The 14744-nt window shown below is 42.0% G+C and overlaps 1 protein-coding gene across 2 annotated transcripts in view; it reads left to right on the forward strand.

The window, feature by feature from the left end:
• The window catches only part of ASAH2 (N-acylsphingosine amidohydrolase 2), an 86046-nt gene that overhangs the window by 67469 nt on the left and 3833 nt on the right, over positions 1–14744 (forward strand). For both annotated transcript variants that reach the window (XM_058696320.1, XM_058696319.1), the window contains 5 exons: positions 457–552; positions 3724–3819; positions 5881–6027; positions 11248–11307; positions 14639–14727. In XM_058696320.1, coding sequence (XP_058552303.1) covers positions 457–552; positions 3724–3819; positions 5881–6027; positions 11248–11307; positions 14639–14727 — 488 coding nt within the window. The remainder of the gene's footprint in view (positions 1–456; positions 553–3723; positions 3820–5880; positions 6028–11247; positions 11308–14638; positions 14728–14744) is intronic.

Raw genomic sequence — 14744 nt, forward strand, 5'->3', positions numbered from 1 at the left:
TAATCCATGTTAGGAATTCTGTATTTTATCTGCATTTATGATTTTCTTCCTATTCAGGAAGGTAGTGTAGATGGTTCTAAAATGACGTAATCATACTTAGAGCCGGAAATAACTACTACGGTCAGCTAGTATCCTTCTATTATGCCTTTTAAGGAAACGGGCTTAGTGTCTATATTTTAGTAATAAGAAGATTCTATATCTGCAAATTCAACCAACCAGTGAGATGTTCTTAGATCCACTGACTTGCCCACAGGTAGTGCAGTTACGGCTCTAACTTTTCCCCAAGGCCTCGTGGGTACTTGCACACTGCTGAACAGTTTTGATCATTAGGAACGAGGTTAAGAAAGTCAGCTTACATGAGATTCACATCTACGATTGTATGTTAAGTATAACTGGGACGATAGGATACAGTACAGCGAAGAGCAATTTTATGGGGCTCTACCTTTCCCCCACCAGGAATTTGCAACCTATGGGATGCAGAACATGACCGCCGTCATTTCAGGCCTGTGCAACGTGTATACACATTACATTACCACCTTTGAAGAATACCAGGTAAAGTAGAAAAGTTCTCGTCGCTTCAGTGAACTCTACCCTCATCAAGACTGTGGTGGCAAATGCAGATGTCCTGTCTAGACCTCCTCAAAGGGGTTTTTGAATGGTGATTTTGTTTTGGGACAGACGAGAGAATGATAAGCCAGAGGTCGTGTTGGGGACGATTTGTATCTGGGAGTTTGCCCTTTCCAAGTTCAAGTCAGATTTGTATCTGGGAGTTTGCCCTTTCCAAGTTCAAGTCAGATTTGTATCTGGGAGTTTGCCCTTTCCAAGTTCAAGTCAGAATTCTGGCCTCACTGACCTCCACTTTTTCTGAAATGAGTTATTTTGTTGGGGGCTTTGGTAATGAGCGCGGGTGCTGGCATGTCTCAGGAGTCCACGTGGAGGCATACGGTCTACTCCTTGACAAACGTCCAGTGACGCCAGCAGTGAGCTCTGTTGACTCTCCTGAAAGTCCCTGTCTTCTAGGAGATCCTGTTGACTAACGATTCCTAACCGGTACACTGGATGGGAATAATTTCCGTTTATCCAGTTTTGCATTCCTCTGTAACCGTTCACTTAGAATTTCCTTCCATTGTGAGAGTACATTTCAAAAAACGATAACACTAGCAGTACCTCTGACTTCGTCACCGATGGGGACCACAGACACGTTTTATATCACCTAGAGTTATTGCAGATTTGGAAACATTTCACTCTCGTTATTTTAAAATCACAGTATTTTAGGGGCGCCTGGGTGGCTCCTTCGGTTGAGCCTCCGACTTCGGCTCAGGTCATGATCTCACAGCTCGTGGGTTCGAGCCCTGCGTCAGGCTCTGTGCTGATGGCTCAGAGCCTGGAGCCGGCTTCCGATTCTGTGTCTCCCTCTCTCTCCGCCCCTCCCCTGCTCGTGTTCTGTCTCTGTTTCAAAAAAAAAAAAAAATCAGAGAGGAATTTAAATGTTTTGTCTAACAGCCTTGAAAATTCAGAATAATAGATCTATAAACAGTAACGAATATAAAAATTCCATTTCTGCATTATGAGTAGGAAGGGAGAGAAGAATATGTGAGAAATAAGAAAAAGAAGTTCACTGGAGGAGACACAGAAGCCATATCAATGTATCATTTTTGAGGAGGAAGGAAGAAAGGGAGGGAGAGTGGGTTGGGGTGGGGTGGGAAACCCCAGGGAGAGAAAGGCCCAGAAACAGACAGGAACAGGTATACCAAGAGATGAGGAAAGCATGATTTGAGATAGATAACAAGGAGAGCAGCAGAGAGTTCAAGAAAGATGTGGAGGGGCGCCTGGGTGGCTCAGTCGGTTGAGCCTCCAACTTTGGCTCAGGTCATGATCTCACAGCTTGTGAGTTCAAGCCCAGCGTTGGGCTCTGTGCTGACAGCTTGGAGCCTGGATCCTGCTTCGGATTCTGTCTCTCCCTCTCTCTCTGCCCCTCCCCCAATCATGCTGTGTCTCTGTCTCTCTCAAAAAATAAAAACAAACATTAAAAAAAATTAAAAATAAAATAAAATCACAGTAGTTATTAGACCTTATTACTCAGTCAAGAAACACAAACATTACTCGTTATTCAATGAAGAAGAACAAACATTATGCTATCACAAAAGTGGTCCATGAATGTTTGATTCATGTATTTCAGTCTAATTGGTTTTCTTTGTCAACCATGTATTTTATTGTATGCATTTAGAAAACATTTACTCTGAGAGGGGTCCATAGGTCTCAACAGACTGCCAAAGGAGTCCAAAGGCACAAATAGGGTTAGGAACCCCTACTGGCTTCTCTTAGGGACACGCTCCTACAAGGACTAATATTAATTAATTTATTCACTAGTTCATTCCACAGATATGTGTTGTGACAGATACTGTACTAGCCACTATCTGAGCATAACAATAAGTAACAATCTGCCCCTACCCTCACGATTACTAGGATTTATGGTCTAGTGAAAGACAGAAAAGCAGGCAATCACACTTCTGTAAAAGGGATGCAACAGGGTGATATGAAAACAGAGAGGAAGTGCATTAGTCTATATTGGGCATTTGAGGAATGGAGACTGGCAGATTTTCTGGAAGATGTAACATCTGTGTGAGTTCTTGAGAATGAGTAAGGACTAGTTAGGCAAATAAAATTTAGGGAGGGAGCCGGTATTGGGGAAGCTATGCATGCAAAGGTCCGGGGGGCACTGAGTTGGTACATTTGTGGGGCCATAGTTCGTGGAGGATAGTGAGACAGGGACTGGTTGATGGAGAGGCATGGGTTAATGCAGCATCTTCTATGCTGTGCCCCAGAAAGAAGGCTTTAGAAAACTGAAGTAGAATTAATTGCAAGGGAGGAGTGTTCTGAACAAATTTGTGATCCAGAAAGGTCACTAGGATGGCAGTGTAGAAAGATCAATTGGAAGATTAAGTGTGGAGGCAGAGAACTGGTTGGGAAGTGGTGGTTATGATCCGGGTGAGAGCCAAGGGTTTGGCCACAGTAAAATCAGGAGACCCAGAGGAAAATGAAAGAGTTCAAGAGATGCCAGGTAATGGGAGCTTGGGGATTTACAGGATATAGGATGAGGGAGAGAGAGGAGTCTCTAAGATGTTGGGGGGGTGGCATTCACTGAGCTAAAGAATGTCGCAGGGAGAGGGGGTGCATTTGGAGTGATGGGATCCACTTAAGATTTGATAAGTCTGAGGTTCCTGTGGAAAAACCGAAGGCTTGCAGCTCAGCTAAAGGAGAGTAGATGTATCTGGTTCTAGTTTGTAGCTCCATGATGGTTGAATGTCCTTCTCGGGTCAGTATCCTCACTACCCATTTTCTGCAGGAGTTCCTGAGATTCTCATTCTCCCTCATTGTTTTTTTCTCCTGCTATGCTCCTCGAGGGCAAACATTTATATTACAAGTACTTAACATAGACTTAAGCTCAGGAGCCATTCCCCTCTTTCAGAGTAGATGGGCTGGTCGTCCAAATACCGGAAGCCGAGAGAGAAGCCACTGCCTTTAACAAGTAGTTGGTGGGAGCCATTTACTTTAGCCGGTATATGGAAATGTCCACCCTCCGTTGTCATGATTAAATCTTGAATGAGGCCAGTTTGAATTATGTGAGATGTCCAGTATCACCCTTCACCAAAGACGTGGGACCTCTGTAAATGGGTCAAGGCATGTAGAACGGTGTATGATTCAGCCCTGCCTCTCCTGCAGGCTCAGCGATACGAGGCAGCTTCTACAATTTATGGACCACATACCCTGTCTGCTTATATCCAGCTCTTCAGGGCCCTTGCTAAGGCCATTGCTACGGTAACCAAAACTCATATGTGTGTGTGCGTGTGTGTGTGTGTGTGTGTGTGTGTGTGTCTGTGTGTGTGTGTCTCAGGGGTGGGGAGATGCGGAGGAAAGCCAAAGAAAACCTTAGCCGCAAATGTTCAGTTTTTTCAAAACCTTCATATTTTAAGAGTTTGTAGTTATGAGGTACCTCTAAGAAATGAAACCGATAGTGAATTCAGATTCAGTTAATACACTTTGGTGGTGACAGCTTTGCTCATATGTATTATCTCATGGTATGCTCATGATCGTCATGTGAATATTGCAGTAACATTCCCCCCCCCCCCCCCACTTTTCAGATAAGCAAATTGGTTTGGAGATGATAGCTCACTGGGCTTACTCTAACTGTAGCTGGGAGTTGAACCAGTGTTCTCGAATCCCAGTGATGATCCTGCCAATGACGTCATGAGTTGAGTGGGTCATTCCTTCTGAGATGCCCATTTTCCGTATTGTAGCATCTCTGAAATCAGGGTGCACCTTCCAATCAGAGGAATCTTATGGTTAAAATTAGTAGCGTGTTTTTACTTTCTTGGTGGTTCAAAAACAATAGTTGCTATAATCAATAGAGGTTTAGATGCAATGAAATACAGCAGGTACCTTGGAATGTGCATTCGCACGCATCTACCTAGAGTAAGTACATCTAAACAAGTTTCCTTGAAAGAACTCCACTTATGGACATCTTCTTCTGGGATGCAGTTATTAATGAAACTAACTCTGGTGTCAGAAGATTACTCAACAAGCAGGATAAAGGGCATAAAATAATAAACAGATCTTTATATAATACCCCATAAGCCCCAGTGAAGGCTGAGAAAGAATTGGGGCATAGCACAGACTATAAAGCCTTTTCAAAGGAAGAGCTTGGTCATATCAACTTGAAACAATGAAATACCTGTTTCTGTGGGTCCAAAAGTTGGATATTGGCAATCCCATTTGCTTCCTCTAATCGCCGACTGTGTGAAGTTTCAGTAGGAGGTATTTACGTAGGGTCTATTTTAATTACCCCGTTATTGTATTATCATAACACTCCTTCAGCTTCAGCTCTGGTACTTTTTTTTCAAAGTAGAACTGCTTTGATTTTCATCATAAAGGCTGTAACTAGTTATAGAATATTCAGATGATACAGCAAAGTAGGAACCCATAACCCCCCCCGAGAGATGGCCTCTGTTTTCAGAGTTGTAACTTTCATTTACAACTATATGTCTACTGTTCCTCCCATAGAAATAGAATCTTCAAGTTTTATAGTGATACTTAGGAAGAAAGTGTGGTTCATTTTGTAGACATTTGTGTCACAGTCGATGTTATGCATCTGTATCTAAGATTAGCTATGCGATCTTGAAAAAGAATACTGAGTATCTCCAAGGTGATTTTCCCACTTGCAAAATGGGAATGCCAACCGATATTATGGCCATTTAAAAAGATTAAATATATAAAGTGAGGATTAGAGTACATTATGAAGGACTACTTAAAATTTGAGATCAGCGTTGCGATGGCACTATTAAAGGTGACAAATGTGGAAAACATAGGTTAAACCAGTCACGATATATGCTGATCTTAACTTTTAAATTAAAAGAATGTTGATTTTTTTTTTTTTAATGAGCACAGAGAAGGGCTAGGGAAAAAAAGAAAACTTGGTACTGACTCTGGATAAGAGAGGTACAACACTTTTTAAAAGTAAAAGAGCTTATCGTGTGTCCGGCCCTATCCAATCACACAATTAAGGAATGGCAGTCCCAGGATCTAACCCTGAGTAGTGCTTACACTCAGATAGCTGAACTATACTGCCTTGGGCAGGGGGGTGGGGTGAAAGTGTTGCCTATGACCCAAATTTTCCTCTGGCGACCAAAGTTTACATTCTGGATGTCTAGACTCACGTCTTAGCAAGGTTCCCCCACATCTTGTTAAAGCTGTTAGCTCTCAGAGCAAGGATGTGTGTGTGGGCATTTCCTTTAATGAAGTCATTTCTGGGAGGTGGGAGCCTGGGGAAAGGGGCTTTGACTCTACATTGTGTGCTCCTTAAGCAAATGCTCTCTGTTCTAGGACGCGGTAGCCAACCTGAGCAGAGGTCCAGAGCCTCCATATTTCAAACAACTGATAGCCTCATTAATTCCCAATATTGTGGATAGAGCACCACTAGGCAGAAATTTTGGGGATGTTCTGCAGCCTGCGAAACCTACATACAGAGTGGTAAGGCTCACCAGGAGATCCAGAAGCCTGCGTCTGGGGATGGGGGAAAGATACTGTCTAATGTCACCAACTGCCTCTAATCATGATGCAGACCAGCTGTTAGCAATGATTTTGAAAATTGTTCTTAACTCTGCAGGGCGTCTGCAAACATCAGAATGGGGAAATATTTATTTTTCAGGTGGTCATCATGTAAAATCAAATTTCTAAAATCCAAATTATTCTTTTCTTAATTTTTTCTTTTCCATTTTCTTAAATAAATGAAGAAAATTCATTTTCTTAATGGATGGTCATGGAACCATTTGTTGGAGCTAAGAAAAGTCTCTAAAGTCAAGGACAGGAAGAGCTTGTAGAAGTGATGCAGGACTATTTTACACTGATTTTACATTGATCTTGTATCCTGCAACTTTGCTAAATCATTTATCTGTTCCAGTAGATTTTGGGCGGGGGATGTGGATTCCTTACACATTTCTACATATGTATCATGTCATCTGTGAATAAAAACAGGCTTCCTTATTCTTTTTTGGATTTCTTTTCTGGATGCTTTTAATTTTTTTTCCTTATTGCACTGGCTGGAATCTCCAATACGATGTTGAATAGAAGTTGTAAGACTGGGCATCCTTGTCTTGTTTCTAATTTTAGGAGGAAGAGTAGTCATTAAGTATGACGTTTTCTTTATGATTTTTGTAGACGCCTTTTATCAAGTTGAGAAAGTTCCCTTGTAGGCCAATTTTTTTCTCTTTTCCTTCCTTCCTTCCTTCCTTCCTTCCTTCCTTCCTTCCTTCCTTCCTTCCTTCCTTCCTTCCTTCCTTCCTTCCTTCCTTTCCTCTAAGAATAGAGGTTGGATTTGTTTCAAATGCTTTTCTATGTCTTCTGAAGTGACCATGAGGGATTTTGTCTCTTATTCTATTCATATAGTGTATCACATTTGTTGATTTTCAGATATTAAATAAATACCCTTTAGTAATGGTATATAATCCTTTCTATATGCTGTTGCATTTGGTTAGTTAATATTTTGCTGAAGTTTTTTTTTTTTATTTTTTTTTATTTTATTTTTTTTTTTAATTTTTTTTTCAACGTTTTTTATTTATTTTTGGGACAGAGAGAGACAGAGCATGAACGGGGGAGGGGCAGAGAGAGAGGGAGACACAGAATCGGAAACAGGCTCCAGGCTCCGAGCCATCAGCCCAGAGCCTGACGCGGGGCTCGAACTCATGGACCGGACCGCGAGATCGTGACCTGGCTGAAGTCGGACGCTTAACCGACTGCGCCACCCAGGCGCCCCTTTGCTGAAGTTTTATACTCACGTCCATGAGGACTTTTGCTGTCTTTTCACATGTTGTCTTAGTTGCCTTTTGTGTTAGGGAAACACTAGTCTCAAAGAATGAGTTAGCAAGGGTTTCCTCCTGCATTTTCTGAAAGTGCATAGAACATATTGGTATTATTTCTTCTTTAAATATTCTATCAGATTTTTCAGCAGAGCCACATGGACCTTGGCTTCTCTTTATGGCAAAATTTTTATTTACTAATTCAATTTCCTTACTCCTTATAAGCCTAACCAGATTTTCTATTTTTTCTTGAGTCAATTATGTATCTTTCTCAGCATTTAATTTGTCTTGAGGAATCTGTATCTTCCTAAAAGTTTGGATCTTCCTAGGAATTTGCCCGTTTCATGTAAGTTGTCTACTTTGTTGAGATAAAATTCATAATAGGTTCTCACAATCCTTTTAATTTCTGTAGGGCCAACAACAATGTCCTTTCTTTCTTCCTAATTTTGATAATTTCTGTCTTCAAAGCACTAGCTTTTACCTTCATTGATTTTATCTTTTTTTTTTTTTTCTGTTTCTGTTTCACAGATTTTTGCTCTGGTGTTCTGTATTCTTCCTTCTGATGCCTTTGATTTTATTTTGCTCTTCTCATTTTTTAAGGTTGGAAGCTCTTCTTATGTTTGAGTGTACCTTTTTGTTTTCTAATTCCTCTGTTGATTTTTAAAAATGATAGATATTTTTAATTATTTTTCTAGCCGTTTTCGAGACTCAAGAAGTCTCTCCTCTCCACACTCTACACTCGGTAGTTGTGACAGCAGGCGTACAGAGGTTCTTCCCACGCCAAGCAATTCTTTAGTCCTCTTCAGACACCCCATTGGTGTCCTACAATTGAATTCACTTCTGACACTGTTTGCTGGGGGTTGGCACATACTCCACAGGTTGAGGGCTCAGTCCCACAGACAGGACCCTCCAGCCCCTCACGCTTCAGATACCAACGGCGAATCTAAGTTGTCGCATCTGCTTCTGACCCATTGGCTATGAACTGGAGATCCCCATGAGCCCCATCTCAGGTTAAGTAACTTGCTAGAATAGGCTTAGAGAACTCAGGAAAACAGTTTACTTGCTAGGTTATACACAGATACGACTCAGGAACAGCCTGAGGGCAGAGACGCAGAGAGGGCAAGGGGTAGGGGAGGGAATGTCAAGCTTCCATGACCTCTCCAGGAAGGGCCCCCCTACCAGCTTCTCCAAGCATTCGCCAATCTAGAAGCTCTGGTGAACCCTAGACTTGAGGGACTTTTATGCTGATTAAATCATCAGCTGTTGATGATGAACCCAACTCCCAGCCCCTTTCCACTCCCTGGAGATCAGGGCGTAGGACTTGATCCTTTCAACCGTCTAATCACCTGGTTGATTACCTGGCACCAGCCCTCACCTTGAGGCTATCGGGAAACCCACACCAAAGGCCATGTCACTAAGGTGCAATCAGACCCATCCTTCGGGGATTCTAAGGCTGGAAATGTGCCAGGAAATGGGGGCAGGAAGGGAGGCTTAGCTGACTGAGCCCCCCGCCAGGCGCCCCTAGAATATTTTGAATTGAGCCCACGTATTTACCCTTCGGGTGCTGCTTACTGTTTCTGAGGAATTTGAGTTATTGTTACCATCTAGCATCATTTCCTTTCAGCATGAAGAACTTCCACTGGTATTTCTCCAAGGGCAGGTCTGTAACAACACAATCTCTCAGGCTTCATTGATCTGGAAGGGCTGTATTTTCCTTTTATCTCTGAAGAACATCTCGCTGTGTTCTTGGTTGCCAAATGTTTTTCTTTCATCGCTTTGAATGTGTCACACGGTTGCCCTGTTCTTTGCTCTCTAATGAGAAGTCAATTGCTAATCCTGGGGTGTGCCTGTAAGTAATGCCTTATATTTCCCTTAACTGCTTTCAAGATTTTCTTTTCTCTTCTTTTTTTGTCTATGACTGCCACCCGTGTGCTACAATGTATCTAAGTATGAAACACTTTGGGATTATCCTACTTGGGATGTGTTGAGTTCCTTGGCTCCTCAAGGTAACGTTTATCAAGTTTGGGAAGATTTCATCCATTATTTCTTCAAAAAGAGTTTTGTTTGTTTCTCTCTTTCCTCTAATTCGGGGTCTTCTGTTTTGTGAATGTCAGTATACCTGAGGTCCCATGTGTTTTTGGTTTTTTTTGAGGCTTTATCAATTTTTCTTCACTTTTCTCTGTCCCTTCTTCTGATAAAATAATTTGTAATTGATAAATGCTAGTTCACGTATCCTCTCTTCTGTCATCTCGTATTTGCTATTAAGCCCTTACTGAGGAATTTCTCACATCAGTTGTGATTTTTGGTTCCAAACATCTGATTGGATGCTTAATCCATCTTTAAAGTTACTTCTCCTAGGGCGCCTGGATGGCTCAGTTGGTTGAGCATCTGACTCTTGATTTCAGCTCAGGTCGTGATTGCATGGTTCATGAGTTTAAACCCCACACAGGGCTCTGTGCTGATAGCATGGAGCCTACTTGGGATTCTCTCTCTCTCTCGCGCTCTCTGCCCCTCCCCCCCATTCTCTCTCTCTCAAAATAAACAAGTAAACATTTTTTTAATTAAAATAAATAAAATAAATAAAATTACTTTTCTTCACTGAGGTTCTCTAGGTCAGTATCATCATAAGAATTTCTTCAGTTCTTTACACATAATTTCTATTAGTTCACAGGACATCCTTATAACAGCTGCTTTGAAGTTTGTGTCTGGTTTAACGACAATGTCTGGGGGCACAGAAAGTCAGTTTTGATTGCTGCTTTTTCCTCTTAATATGAGCCATATTTTCATATACGCACATCTCATCATTTTTTGTTGTTGAATCCTGGATGTGTTTTGCTATATTGTAGCAATTCTGGATTCTGGCCTCACCTCTCCACCCCCGGCCTTCTTGTTCTTGTTTGTTTGTTTGCTCATCGAAAACTTGACTAAGTTAGTGAGCTCTGTCTCTCTTAAGTGTGGCTCTCAAGGTGTTGCCCCCGTGGTTACCTCACTCAGTGTTCAGCCCAATATTGATCAGAGTTTGTGCTTGGATGCTTCAGGGAGTAAGAATTTCAGTCTCCGCGGACACAGTCTTCTCTTGGCTTCAGGTGGTTGTCTTACAGAGTTGTGAGGAACTTCCCACACCTCTCCAGAGTTCTCTCTCTCTGTGGCTCTCCTCTGTCCGGTGCCCTCTTCTGTCTGTCACTCTACCTCATCAACGCAAGACTTCCTGGCCTTCGTGGACCCCACAAGGCTGCCTTACTTTGCCTGAGCTCTGCCTCTTTGTGCTGTGAATGGCACGCTCTGAAGGCGTTAAGTTGATCACTGTGTCTGTTTTCCATCACTCTAGGATCACTCTTTCCATTGCTTGTTTTCCTTGCCCTGCAACCATTGTATAATACACACCTGTCCAGCTCTTCTGGTTGTTTCCAGTGCGGGGGATGGGGCGGAGGAGGGGAGGGGGAGACGCACACCCTGTCATTCTGCCTCGTATCTCGTTCATGCCAGTATAAGCACAAGTCACTTGTGGTAAGTTTTGATCGCTCTTATGTAAGTCAGTCCGTTTCCTATATGTGTGTTGGAGGGAAGTGTGAGAAAATAGCAAAGGCCGAAGAAGCCGCTTTAATGCGCTGTCGCTGACATGAACCATAGCTCTCTGTTTTCATCTACATCTGAATATACTAAAGGCAAATTCACTGGCAAAAAATTGTAGAGCAATTTACTGGCCCCAAATTCCTGTGTCCACTCTTGCAAGGGCATGTTCTCTGATAGTCTGAGAAGATAACTCACTTGGTTAAATAGAATAAAATCTGTACAGGTGCCCAGCATCCTAGAACATTTCATAAATCATGGCCTAAATCTGAGCCCAGCAAAGAATGCTTTTATTAAAACTCATAAAATGAGTTTTTATTTTCAGGGAGAAGTTGCCGAAGTGATATTTGTAGGCGCTAACCCAAAGAATTCAGCAGAAAACCAGGTAAGCATCAACGATTCTTTTTATAGATTTCAACCCACTTTTCAGTCTTTGTTTGAAAATCCTTCTAGAGGTTAACAACATAATGACAAAATATTCCTACTTGATTTTCATCTTATTTTTAAAAATTTTTTAAATGTGTATTTATTTTTGAGAGAGGAACAGAGAGAAAGAGAGAGAGAGAGACAGGCAGAGAGAGAGGGAGACACAGAGGCTCTGAGCTGTCAGCACAGAGCCCCATGCAGGGCTCAAACCCACAAACCATGAGACCGTGACCAGAGCCGAAGTCCGATGCTTAACTGACTGAGTCACCCAGGTGCCGCTCATCTTATTTTTTTTAAGTGTGGGAAATTTTTCAGTAGGAACAGTAATGTAGAATTAAGTCTGGGAAAAAAAGCACACGGGAAACATTTAACTGGCTCTGCTTAGGCTCACATGTTGCACAATACAGAAAGCACTGCACTGTCTCTTGAGAAGCTATAAATTTGAGTACAATCCCATTTATGTATTCCAACTTAGAAACCCGACTAAATTTGGGAAAATAATCAAAGCTCCAAGGATGAAGTGTATCTTTGGTTCCTTCCTACCCCTGTTTTGGCCCCTCTCCTCCAGGATCCTGGCCTCTGGTCCTACCTGTACTGTCGTGGAGGGGGTGCCCTCCTGGCTTGGAGCCCTTTATCTTGCATTTGCCATTTCCCTACTCTTTACTACTGGCGCTAATTGGATATTTATTTCTTTACCTTGAAAAATGACACAAGAAATACATGTTCAATGTAAAAATAGGCAATATAGAAGGTTTTTAAAACAGAATAGGAGGGGCACCTGGGTGGCTCTTTGAGTTAAGCGTCCAACTTCGACTCAGGTCGTGATCTCATGATCCCAACATCGGGCTCTGTGCTGACCGCTCGGAGCCTGGAGCCTGCTTTGAATTTTGTGTGTCCGTCTCTCTCTGCCCCACCCCTGCTCGTGTTCTGTCTCTGTCTCAAAAATAACATAAAAACATTAAAAAAAATAGAGTTCGAAAGTACCTGTCTTTCCATAAACGTTTTTAGAGGTAATAATTGTTCACAGTTTGTTACATATCAGTCCATACTTTACTGTTATTATATCCACATAGAAGACACATGACAAAGTGCACATATGTAATATGGCTATTAATAAAATGAATTCATTTTACTCCTCTGTAACTCCTTTAGAATGTTCTTATAACTACCCAAGCAACAGCTAGATATGTTCTGGTTGTAAAAATTCAAACAACAAAGAAAGCTGTAGAAGAAAAGGAGTAAGTATACAAAAATGATTTCGAGGTCAGACTTTTTTTTATTGTGGTCGAGGGTACATTTATTCCGTCTATGAGCCATTCTTCCCAGGGACCATTGTTACTTACAACCCCAAACGCCTTTTCTCCAAATCCGCCTTCCATTTCCGTTCATTGAAATCTCATTATTGCTGTGATAATAATTGTGGCAAGAGGACATTGGCAAATATGCCATTAGGGAAAAATGTTCTCCTGCTTGGAAAGTCAACACGCACCTGTTTGCAATAATTTCTCTAGGCAGTCAAACTCTGTCATAATATTTGCATGTTTATAGCATTGTTTTCGGGAGATCTCAAAGTGTGATAGCAAAACTGCAGGATGAATTGTCATTTGATATCCTTGGGGCGGAGAAAGACTAATCGTCACTATTGCCATGGAGAAGCAGGAGAACAAAATGCTTAGAGCACTGTAATGAGAAAATAATTAATTCCTTAAAAAATTTTTTTTGTAATGTTTATTTATTTTTGAGAGAGAGAGACAGAGCACAAGCAGGGGAGGGACAGAGAGAGAGGGAGACACAGAATCTGAAGCAGCCTCCAGGCTCTGAGCTGTCAGCACGGAGTCTGACACGGGGCTCGAACCCACAGACCGTGAGATCATGACCTGAGCCAAAGTCGAATGCTTAACTGACTGAGCCACCCAGGCTCCCCTAGAATTAATTTCTAAGAAGGCACTGGGACTCAGCACACGACAGTTTCCACTCCCCTCTTTTGTTGGTAATCGGGACCTCCTCACCTCTGCTTATTCTTTACAGGTGCTACGTGAAGTGCTCTGTGTACGTTGTCACCTCGGTCTAATTCAATCCTTACTTCTGTGCATTGGGTTACATTTTATTATCCCCATGTTACAGACGAAGAAACTGAGGCCTAGAGAAAGATCCAGTAACTTGTATGAAGCAGTTGTGTGTCAGGAGGAGTTGTGTGTCAGGAGTTGTGTGTTGGGAGGTGGGAAATGGTAGTCACATAGTTCACATAGTCAGTGGCCTACCCTCGTTCTCTGGTCCCCACTCTAGACCTGTGCGCCGGGGATCACCCTATCTCCTACTCCATCAACAGCCTCCCCAATGTCACTCTGCCCTAAATGGCCAGAAGCCATTCTCTTTACAAGTGACCATCATAGTGAAAACTTCTTCATTGAATATAACCCATCAGCTGAGTAATATTTTAGATAATCCCATGGCCCAGTTGTAAATAAGTGATCCATTCACCAGAATGTTATTTGAACATCTACACGTGACAGGTGTAAAGGACTGTAATGGATAAAAATGAATTAGACACAGGTCCTGCCCTTAAGGGCCACAATCTAAAGATTTTTGAGGAAAATTAGAGATTATGGCCTCTGTATCTTTTAATTTGTTATATCAAATCTGCACTGTATTTGAAGCTGAATTGTTGGTCTGAAATGAATTATTATCACAATTTTCCAATGGGGGAATGAAACCTGCTCGTGATGTGCTTTCTAGGAATCCATTATGACAAAATATAGGGATTGCTTTCAGCATCTAAGACGGGGAAGGTTTATGCATCATTTTCAATTCTTTTCACTTGGGAGACATATTTACTAATAATTCATTTACCCAGAGATGGAAAGATGAAGAAACATTCCCATTTTCCCTCCTACGTCTTGAAATGACAAGAGAAAGTCTTGGAATATAGATCAATAAACATGTCTTGAAAAGGCTTGACTTAGGCCTTTTTTAGAATCTCGAGTTTTATTCGGTCTCTTCTCTGCCCCGGTTTGCAAAATTTGCTATCAGCTCTAAAATTATGCTCCATTCACTTTTCTTAAAAAAAAAAAAAAAAGAAAGTCATGGTGTGTAATAGCATGGGTAAAGTGACATTCTGAAGACCTAGCACGGAATGTAGAGAGAGATGCACCTGAGAATATGGACGAAATTCTAATACGTTTTTACACAAGGTATCGGCAGCTCAGCCTACAGACCACAAGGACGTACTTACAGGCAGGCACCTTTTATGACCGTGCGGGGTCTCATCAAATGTGTCAATTGCGTTTCAGACCCATCAGACCTTCCTCACTGTCGAGAAATACGAGGCCACATCAGCAACGTGGCGGATAGTACATAACGACGCCTCCTGGGAGACACGGTGAGCTCGCCTGTTGG

Source organism: Neofelis nebulosa, chromosome 13 (genome assembly GCF_028018385.1).
Source record: "Neofelis nebulosa isolate mNeoNeb1 chromosome 13, mNeoNeb1.pri, whole genome shotgun sequence".
Classification (NCBI taxonomy): domain Eukaryota; kingdom Metazoa; phylum Chordata; class Mammalia; order Carnivora; family Felidae; genus Neofelis; species Neofelis nebulosa.